The 10270-nt window shown below is 47.4% G+C and overlaps 1 protein-coding gene across 1 annotated transcript; it reads left to right on the plus strand.

The window, feature by feature from the left end:
* The first annotated feature begins 125 nt into the window (after nucleotides 1-125).
* On the plus strand, nucleotides 126-6102 carry CBLN3 (cerebellin 3 precursor). Its single transcript, XM_010954795.3, has 3 exons — nucleotides 126-1191; nucleotides 1485-1604; nucleotides 1942-6102. Exons 1-3 carry the CDS (start codon nucleotides 892-894, stop codon nucleotides 2137-2139), a joined length of 618 nt encoding a protein of 205 aa, XP_010953097.1. The 5' UTR covers nucleotides 126-891; the 3' UTR covers nucleotides 2140-6102.
* Nucleotides 6103-10270: the final 4168 nt, after the last annotated feature.

Raw genomic sequence — 10270 nt, forward strand, 5'->3', positions numbered from 1 at the left:
GCCCCCCTGCCCGGGCCCCCGGCCCCGGCCCCCGCCCCCGCCCCCGCCTGGCCCCGGCCTCCGGCCCCTCCCCCGGCCTCCGGCCCCGCCGCGGCCCCGCCCCCTCGCCCGCTGTCGTCACCGACTCTCGCTCCAAGCCTGAGGGTCAGCTCTCCCCGCTCCTCTGGGTTTTCGGTGGCTCCGCACAGTTGTTTCTCAGGAACGGGGAACCACTAACTGAGAGTCGGAGGTGAAAGGGCCTTAAAGGGACTAATCCTGTCCCTTCGGATGAAGATACGGAAGACCAAGGAAAGAAAGAGACTGGCCCAGGGTCACAGGATAGTGACACTGTTGGCCCAAGCACTTTCCACCAAAACAAATGTGGGGAATACACTAGGACACTCTTGTTTCCAACAAGAAAAGAGGGAAAGAGGCTGCTAGGAGGGATTCTGAAGAGGGGAGGAGTGAGGAGGAGGAAGAGGCTGCAGGAACTGTCTCACATATATGCACACACTCACACATATGCACACACGCACACACATTCTCAGGCATACACCCGTGTTCTCTGTGATCCCAGTTCCAGCCTCCAGTGCTCTTGGGAGGGGCTGCCCTGGGGTTCTGGCTGTAGCCCTCCTGTCTGGCTGCCTCGTTTCTCCTCTCCCTCCCAGAGCCCAACTGCTGTCATTTTGTGCCCTGCCAAGGAGGAGGGAACTGCAGTGACAGCAGGAGTGAGAGGCAAGACAGAATCTTGGGGCACAGAGAGGTATGGAGAGGGAGATGCCAAGACCAGGTGACAGTGAGTCCCAGAGAGAGAGCTGAGAAGCAGGGTGTGGGGTGGTTAGAGCCTAGGGGAGAGAAGGGCAAACCAAGGAACAGAAAGAGAAGGCTTGTGGGTCACAGAGCCACTCAGCCATGCTGGGAGCAAAGCGATACTGGCCACCAGGTCCCTTACTCAGCCCCGGGCTGCCCTTGGCCCTGACACTTCTTGCCCTGAGGGCCGGGTCGGCCCAGGAAGGGACAGAGCCAGTTCTCCTGGAAGGTGAATGCCTGGTGGTCTGTGAGCCTGGCCGAGCTGCTGCAGGGGGTGCCGGGGGAGCAGCCCTGGGGGAGGCGCCCCCTGGAAGAGTGGCATTTGCTGCAGTCCGAAGCCACCACCATGAGCCAGCAGGAGAGATTGGCAACGGCACCAGTGGGGCCATCTACTTCGACCAGGTAATCCCCCTACCCTGCAAAGACCTGGAATCGCTCTCCAAGCCCGCTCTGCTGCTAAGGAAACACCCCCTGCTGTGGCCAGTTGTCCCCAAGCCCCACTGCCTGTCTCCCTTCCCTTCACTCCCATCACACCCTCCTTGACTTTTCTCACCATTTCTTTTGAATCCGTGCATTCCTGAGTCTACTTGCCACTCCTTCCTTTCCTTACTCACTGTCCCTTCCCCCAACTCTGAGGTTTCCCTGAGGCCCCAGGCATCCCTGAGCCCCACTCAGCAAGGGTCTACTTCCCACAGGTCCTGGTGAACGAGGGCGGTGGCTTTGACCGGACCTCGGGCTCCTTCGTGGCCCCTGTCCGGGGTGTCTACAGCTTCCGGTTCCATGTGGTGAAGGTGTACAACCGCCAAACCGTTCAGGTGAACTGAACACTAAGCCCTGCCCCATCCCCAGCTCTGGAGGTGGGGGAGGGTAATAAGTGGAGCCCAGCTGACCCTCAGGTAGACCTCCATTGACCTGCATCCTGTGGAGCCCAGAAGCAAGGAGGAAAGGGCCTGCCTGGCAGAGAGTGTTAAGGAGGTGCAGAGTTCAACATCGCCCCCCCACCCCCGGCCCTCTCAGGAGAGTGTGCTGAGCCCCAGATTCCCAGGTTCCAGAGTGTCCCTCTGGGGCTGGAGAGAAAGGAGGAAGCTCTCAGAAAAGTGGGGGTCCTGAGACAAGGGCTGGGAGAGGTGCTGACTGGGCTCCCCTCCTCAGGTGAGCCTGATGCTGAACACATGGCCTGTCATCTCAGCCTTTGCCAATGACCCTGACGTGACCCGGGAGGCAGCCACCAGCTCTGTGCTCCTGCCCCTGGACCCTGGGGACCGGGTATCTCTGCGCCTGCGTCGAGGGAACCTGCTGGGTGGCTGGAAATATTCCAGCTTCTCTGGTTTCCTCATTTTCCCACTCTGAGGACTCTAGCCTTTCAAGGATGGTAATCTAGGCCCTGACTTCTGTCCTCTGCCCTCTCCTGCCCCAGAAGCAGCACCTTTAGGGTGGGAGAGGGGCTCCCTCTGGCTGCCTATATTCCACCTCCTTGCATGGGGCCCTGTGCCATACATCTAAGATGAAGAGTAGAGCTGTGGTGTCTCGGGACCTGCCCCTCTTACTCCACCCCCACAATTGCCTCCCAGCCTCCCACTGCATCTCCTTCTGCCAGCTGCCCTAGGGTCAGGGCAGGGTTTGGCAGGTAGGGAGGCAGGCGCTACTTTGCAGACTCTGCTCCTCCTGCCCCCATCCCCAACTCAAGCTTCCTGCTCAGTGCTATTTGGGAACAGGTGGTACAGGTGAGCCTGACAGGCACCTACAGGGGACCAGATGGACCAGCCTCAGTGTGCTCTGCAGGCTCCTTCCTGTGAGGAGTGCCAGCGTCACAGATCTCAGCCAGCACAGTTAGAAGCTGAGCCAGCAGTGTGTGGGCTGGGACGGGAGGTTCAACCAGTAGAAGGAGTGTGGGGAGGTCCACAGAGCAGCCTGGAGCCTGTGGCTGTGGCAGCAAGAAGGGGACATGCGCCCAGCCCAAACACAGTACATATTTTTCATGTACCTTGGGGCAGCCAGCAGGCAGTGAACCCGGTGCCTGTCTCAAATCCCAGATGGACTCTGGCCCTCACCTCCCCACCCAGGACACGGGGTGTGTATGTTTGCTTTGGCCGAGAGTGGTTATATAGAGCTGCCTTTGGAGGCTGGTGATGGAGGTCAGTCACACGTGGGCAAGTATAGATCTCCAGGTATGGAACACATCAGTGACCGCTACCTCCTGGAACTGGTCCACCTTTATAGTCAGAACTATGATCGCTCCGTGCTCTGAGCACCACTTCCTTCCTCCCAGCTCTCTCAGTGACCTTCACTGTACCTGCTCAACACTATCCCATCACCTTTCTTCTTTCTCCTGATCTGTACTGTCTTACCCTCCTTCTTAAAAGTCCGATTACCTTGGATTCCATGACTCACCCCTTCAACCACTCTCCTGCCAGTGTTATAAATTTTGTCTCACCTGTCTGTCCCATTGGCCCAGCATGGACAAATCTACCAATAAAGTAGAGAATAGTGATCAGTGAGACCCTGTAGGATCACTAAAGAGAGAAGATGCCATTACAATTTGGTTCAGGGCTTATAGGGTACAAGAAGATATGTTGTAGAGAAAATAAATGTCACTATATGTTAGAGTCAAATAAAAAAGGATTTGGTAGTGCTTGAGTTAAATAGGAAATACCAATGTGAATTTGTGGTTTTCAAAAGAAATAACTTTTTCAAACTTTGTCACTAAAGTAGCATAGAAACATCAGGAAAAATCTGATATGCATTCTTAGCACCTGGATCTTTGCCTCAACTATTACTCACTTTTAAAAGGACTCAGGGTTTTTTGAAGAATAGAGCCATAAATAACTCTAGGCATGGAACATGTTATTGAAGACAAAAAGCAAGGATACTTTTTTTAAATGTACAGCTTAGAGATGAGAAGGCAAAGGAACCAATTTTATAGGCTCCTAACTGACATTCTGTGACAATTTGATAATCAAAAGAAAAATAGTACAGTTAATTGGAACAAGGTGAATTTTTAAAATCCATGACTCTTGTGATTTTCAAAAAGGAAAAAGTCACTGTAAAATATGCAAAAAGGTAGTTAATATACTATGTGAAGTATTAATATAATAGAATATTTTTAGTTAATTTTGGTAAGTAAAAGAGTATAAACATAATATAGCAGATATTTTATCTATTCATAAAATACATTTATTTTTCTTTATCTGCATAAGTAGGGAAGGGTGGATACAGAGAACTGTGAGTGATTCCAGAAAAAAACTGGAACTTTACCAAGAATGAAAGAGACTGATTGGCACCATCTGGTCATACGTTACAACTAGGAAGAAAGTCCAACAGTGTGTTACATGATGATGAATTAGTCAAACATCCAAAAGATAACGGCCACTGCTCAAACCTGATCCATCATCTCTTAGAAAGAGAGCTTCTATACTACCCTACTAATTATAAGGAGATTACAGTGACAATAAAACACAAAATCATAATAGCTTGAACAAGATAATGGATTATTTCTATCTCACATAGAAGAACCTGCAAATAAAGGGTCAAGAGATGGATGGCAGTTTTATGATCATCACAGCCCAGTTTCCTTTCTTGGTGTTCTACCATCTTTAGCATATCACTTCCTGACCCAAGATGGCTCCTTGTGCTCCAACCATTACATCAGCCTTACAGCCCCCAGGAAGAAAGAAAGAAGAAAGGGCACACCCATTTCCTTTTAAAGAAACTTTTTGAAAGGTGCACCCAACACTTCTTTTTTTTTTTTTTTTTCGATTATTTTATTTGAATGTACAATGAGGGAAGTCTAGGATCACAGCATGATTTACTAATAGAACTATGACCATAAACCATGTATCTTGTTTCCTAGTTAAGATTCTGCATTCTCTCTTCCTCTCTGTCTCTTTCTTTTTTTTCTCCCTGGGAGTGGGGTGAGGTAATTATGTTTATTTACTTATTTTTTTAGTGGAGGTACTAGGGGTTGAACCCAGGACCTCACGCATGCTAGGCATGCAGTTTACCAATGAGCTATACCCTCCTCCCCACCCAACATTTCTGATTGCATCTCACTGGCTAGCATTTAGTCACAACCTGGCCACACCAGGCAAGGGAGAGAGGCTAGGAAACAGAGTCTTTAGTCCAGGCAGCCATGCCTAGCTAAAAATCGGGAGTCACATAAGAAGAAGAAGAGGAGATGGGATATTGGGGAAAGCAACCATATCAGGGCTATTGGGGAAGTTTTTTATAAATGCAAATGAGCTAGATGAATTTATACAATAATGGCAGTAAAGTTATTGTATTAGTTTTCTATTGCTGTAAAACAATTACAACAAAGTTAGTGTCTTAACACAACTTTGACCTATTTACTATCTTACAGTTTCTGTGGGTCAGAAGTCCAGCACAGCATGACTGGATTCTGCTTGGGATTTTATTAGGTCAAGAGCCAGTGTAAGCAGGGCTGCCTTCCTTACTGAAATGGTGCAGTCCACTCCCAAGCACATTCAGAAATCAGTTCCTTGTGGTTGTAGGATTGAGGTCCCTGACTATCAGTCTTCGGGTTAACAATGTCAGACCAAGTCCTTCTCACAGTTTGAATCTCTGACCTACCCTTCTGCCATGCCTCTGACTTGAGTGGAGAAAATTCTCTGATTTTAAGGACTAGTGTGATTAGACTGGGCCACCCAGATAAACCAGGATAATCTATCTATTTTAAGGCCTATAACTTTAATTACATATGAAAATGTCCCTTTGGCATTAAACACAACTTACTCAGTGGTTCCAGGGATTCAGGCATGGATATCTTTGGGACATCTGCATATCACAGTCATTAAATTTAAAGATGACGTCATTTAAAGAAAAAAACATCCGGTTACAGTGTGCTTAATACATGGAAAAGGTGTGGGCTTGAAATTTCCCAAGATATATAGGATAAACACTGTCTCAGAGTTCCATCGTCTTAGAAGGTAAAAGCAGTGTCCAGGTCCCAACCAAGAATTCACTGATTAAACCCAAAACTTCATCTGCACCGAGATAATACTCCTCTTTTGTATATCCAAATTCAAAAATTGTTCTGAACTGAGACAGTGTCCTCTTGGGTCTACAAACCCATTTTTATAATGAGTTTAAGTGTAGGTGTAATACATTTTATAATCCTTGCAAAATGTATGTGCTTTACCAAAATGTTTATGCTTTTAGAGAAGCTGACATATTATACCGGCGATTCTACTGAAATGTGTAGGGGGATTTAAGTTTGCAACCAATGTTTAAATAATTTGATTTGTAAAATGTGTAGATTTTGACTTGTTGGTTATATAAATGGTGTTTAAATATTTAGACGTTTTTTGCTTAAGTAGGTTTATGAAGTAAATATATTAAACAAACAATAAATACAGCACAGATGGTAGCCAGTGTTCCTCTCCAGGCACAAAAATCTCCTAGGACTTAAAGGATCCTAAGAATAGAATCCAACTGTCCGCCTTCCCTACGCCCACGCCCTGGCAGCTGATTCCTACAGAGAGGAGTCCCGCTGAAGAATTAGCTGTGGATCTAAATCCCTGGTCTCCAGCCACCCCTGGTCCTCAATCCTCCAGGCAATTCTTCCGTGCTTTCCTTTGCCATCTTCTTTCCTCATTTTCCCCGGAATCCAAATGAAGCCTTCTGTTCTCTCCTTAAAATTTTTACCCCTCCACCTCTGTCCCCACCTCCAGCAGCAGACTCCTACATCACTGAGAAAGCAGAAACACCGAGAGGAACCCTTCCCACCTCCACCTCCGGAAACTCACCGTCCTCCTCATCTCTCCGTCTTCCTATCTGACCCAGGAGAAGTCGTGTCCTTTCTTCTGTCAAGGTGGCTATCTTCATCCACCAGTCATGGATTCCATGTCCTGCAAACATACCCTTTTCTCTTCCTCTCCCCCTTCTTGTATGTTCAACGTCTCCCCCCCTACTCACTCCTTCTCTTTAGCAGTTAGATAGACTCAAGTCTCTTAACTCTCAAAGAGAAGGTGGGTATGGAAACAGTGGTAGACATACAGCTATCCTCAGCTTTATGTGCTTCCGCAGCTAGTCAACATCATGTCTCCTCCCCTTTAGAGCCAAGTATCTATGCTCACCACCGATTGCTCACCCCTTAAGTCAACTGTGGCTTTTGCTGCTCCACCTAAATTGCCCTCAGCTGGTCACTCATGATTTCTGAGTCACTGATGTCACTATCTTCTAGTCCTCTGTTACTCAAACTCTCCCTAACATGTAATCCTGTTGGCCACCCCCTCCTTCTAGAAGCATCCCCTGCCCCGCTTCCCTGACCCTGCATGCTCTGGGCTCTCCCTCCACTTCTCTGCTCAGGCCGGTTTCTTTCTCAGGCTCCTGTACCTCTGCCCATCTCCTAAAGGTTGATGTCCCTCAAGGTTATGCCCTAGGATTTCTGTTGTCCTGACACACCCTCAGAAGCTCCAGTCTCCATCCATTGCCAACTACTTCCACATGTTTTGTCTCTACACAGGACCTCCCTCCTAAACCTCAGACTTCTACGTTGGCCATCCCACCTTAAAATCAAACTACTAAAATTAGAGTCTTTCCTCCCTAAATCTGTTCTTCCTCCCTTAGTCTCTGTGTCTAAAAATGGAACCTCCCTGTTGCCCGAACCAAACACCAGCTATGATCCTCAATTCCTCCCTCTCCTGTAGCCTCCACATCCAGTCACTGACATCCATCAGTTCCATCCATTGTTCCCCATCAATCCTGACTCAAGCAACCAATATCTCAGATCGAGTCCTATGAAAGCTTCCTAACCGTCCACTTGGCCTCCAGTTTTGCTTCTCTGAATCCATGCTCCACACTGGGGTTGCCATAGTGATCTATTTAAATAAACTTCACTGCCTAAAGCCCTTTAGGGGATCCCAGGGGAGGGAGAGGGTCTAGAATTAAATCCATATTTCTTAATGTGATTTTTCAGGTTTTTAGCAATCCAGCTGCTGCAATCTCCCCTAGTTCATTTTTCACCATCTACAAGACTGGAAATTTATGAAACAGCACCATTTATTAGCTGAGGGAAAATAGTACACCTGTGTGTCAGGGGACCCACAGCTGGTACTAAATTAAGCGTATGCAGATTATGATCTGTTGGATGAGGAGGCATAGCCACCACATGGGATTGGCAGGTATCTCGCAGAGAAAGGGAGGCAGTGAGTTGGGGAAAGGCAGTCCTCCATCCCAGGTCACAAGCGAGCGTGGTAGCAAGCACCTGTTATGTATAAGGTGGTTGGGATGGAGGTCGCTCCCTTTACATAGGCTCAACCTCAAATGGTCATTTTAAAAGGTGCCTCAGGAAAAGCAAAGCAGGAATTTGAGGCAGGAGTCCTAAACTTATGTCCTCATCTAAATGTGCAGTTTCTGGGTGTGAGCACAGAATGCCTAGGCAGCAACTCAAAATAGCTGTTTTCTCATCACAGCTCAGAAAAAGGGCGTGGCTTCGATTCAAAGTTTATCAGGGCAAGAGAATCATTCTTGGACCCAACTGAGGTAAACCAGGTCCTGTTTTAGTTCGTAAATCATCTTAATCGGGACTTAAACTGAAATGGAGAAGTCTTAACTGACACTATATAATACATTAATAAAAGATGGAGAGGCCATAGATTCATGGGGGGAAGTAGCTCCAGCAGCAAAGTGAATGTACTTGCATGAGAGGCAGTGAGCTTAGTGGTAAAGATGGTGGGCACTGGAGTCTCTCACGTAGTAGCTGCACATGACCTTCGGAGAGTTACCCAACCTCTCTGTGCCTCATTTTCTTCCTCCATAAAATGGAGAAAATAATTGTATCTACCCCACAGGCTTGGAAGGCATGGAGCAAGTACTCATTATATGTAAGTTACTGTTACCATAGGAATTAGGAAACAAGTTAAAAATCGTGCACAGCCCAAGTGTTCTTGGACGGTCTTTAAAAAGCAGGAGAGATTTTTATTTTGTTTTATTGTAGCCATTTGTCTGTTACAATGCTTCTTTCTTTCAGGTATGTCCACTTTTACCCAGAAACACAAGGACATAATGAATGGTAGCTAAGAAAAAACAGTATAGCAAAACGTAGGGGGTCCCCATCTCACCAGATCATTTTATAAGATTACCATCCTGTATACTTTTAAATATAGGAATGAGATACTGTGCGGGTTGTTCTTTATATTTCGCTTTGTCTGGGACTATCTGCCTACTGAGGACTTTATAATTTCTCTGTTAGTGCCTTGGGAAAGCTGAGCTCTCAGTGTCCCCAAAGAGAAGGGAAAACAGAGACGATATAAAGGAGAGAAGCAGTGACCAGTAGCCCACCATGCCCACGGTGCTCGGCTGTGGACCAATTTCTTTATCTATTCTTCTAAAAGTAGGAGGAATCTCAAATCAGATCTTATAAACTGTTCAACAGTGAAGAAGAGAAATCTCACTATCCAAGGGCTCAGAAGCCAATGTGGGTCAGATCTGATTCTTGCTTAAAGTCCTCTTGAGTAGAAAATAGAGATTTTGCTAAGCCATCTTTCTGTTCAATCTTCCACTTAGGAGTTCTGAACCTTTCACTCGCTGCCTTGTCCTAAGAGCATGTGCATTACTTTTGGTGAAGGGGGTTAGGGAAGGCAGGACCTCTCTGGATCCTGTGTGAGCTGAGACTTCAGGCCCCTGCACCCTGGGCTCCTGTGCCACACTCCTTCTTTTACCGCCTCACACAGTATTTGCTTGTGAAGTTGGCTCCATCACCTGACTGTGCACTGCAAAGGGGCAGAGACCATGCCACTCCCGTCACCTGCCATCCACTCCACACCTAGACAGGGCCTGGCACACAGCAGATGCTCTGTACATACTGGGTGATGGTGTCCATGTAAGCTGGGGAGCTCTCAGGAAGGACAGTTCCTTCCAGCCACTCCGCCCCACTGCCAGTGCTGAACAGAAGTTTGGACAGATGAGAAAAGCAGCAAGAAGTGGAGACCCAAATTCTGGAAGCTTTGCCAGGGTTAGGAAGGTCTCTGCGCCTGAGAGCAAGAACAAGTGTTCCAGGGGCAGGAAGAAGAGACATGTTAGCTAGTACATTACTGTCTTCATCAGTTCGAGCTGCTGTAACAAAAACACCAAAGCCTGGGGAGGAGGGTATAGCTCAGTGGTAGAGCATATACTTAGCATGCACAAGGTCCTGGGTTCGATCTCCAATACCTCCATATAAATAAATAAATATCCATTTACCTCCTCCCCACGAAAAATGTTTTTAAATAAAGTAAAAAAAACAAAAACAAAAACAAAACAAACCACTGCAGACTGGGTGGGTGGCTTAGACAACAGAAGTTTATATCTCATGGTTCTGGAGGCTGATTCAAGATCAAGGTGCTGGCAGATCATGGGTCTGGTGAGAGCCCACTTCCTCAGCTGCAAACGGCCGTCTTCTCCTTGTATCAGGTGGTGGAGAGACTGCAAGATCTAGTTTCATTCTCTTCTTAGAAGGACACTAACCTCATCATGGGGGCTCTAC

This window comes from Camelus bactrianus, chromosome 6, assembly GCF_048773025.1.
Source record: "Camelus bactrianus isolate YW-2024 breed Bactrian camel chromosome 6, ASM4877302v1, whole genome shotgun sequence".
NCBI lineage: Eukaryota > Metazoa > Chordata > Mammalia > Artiodactyla > Camelidae > Camelus > Camelus bactrianus.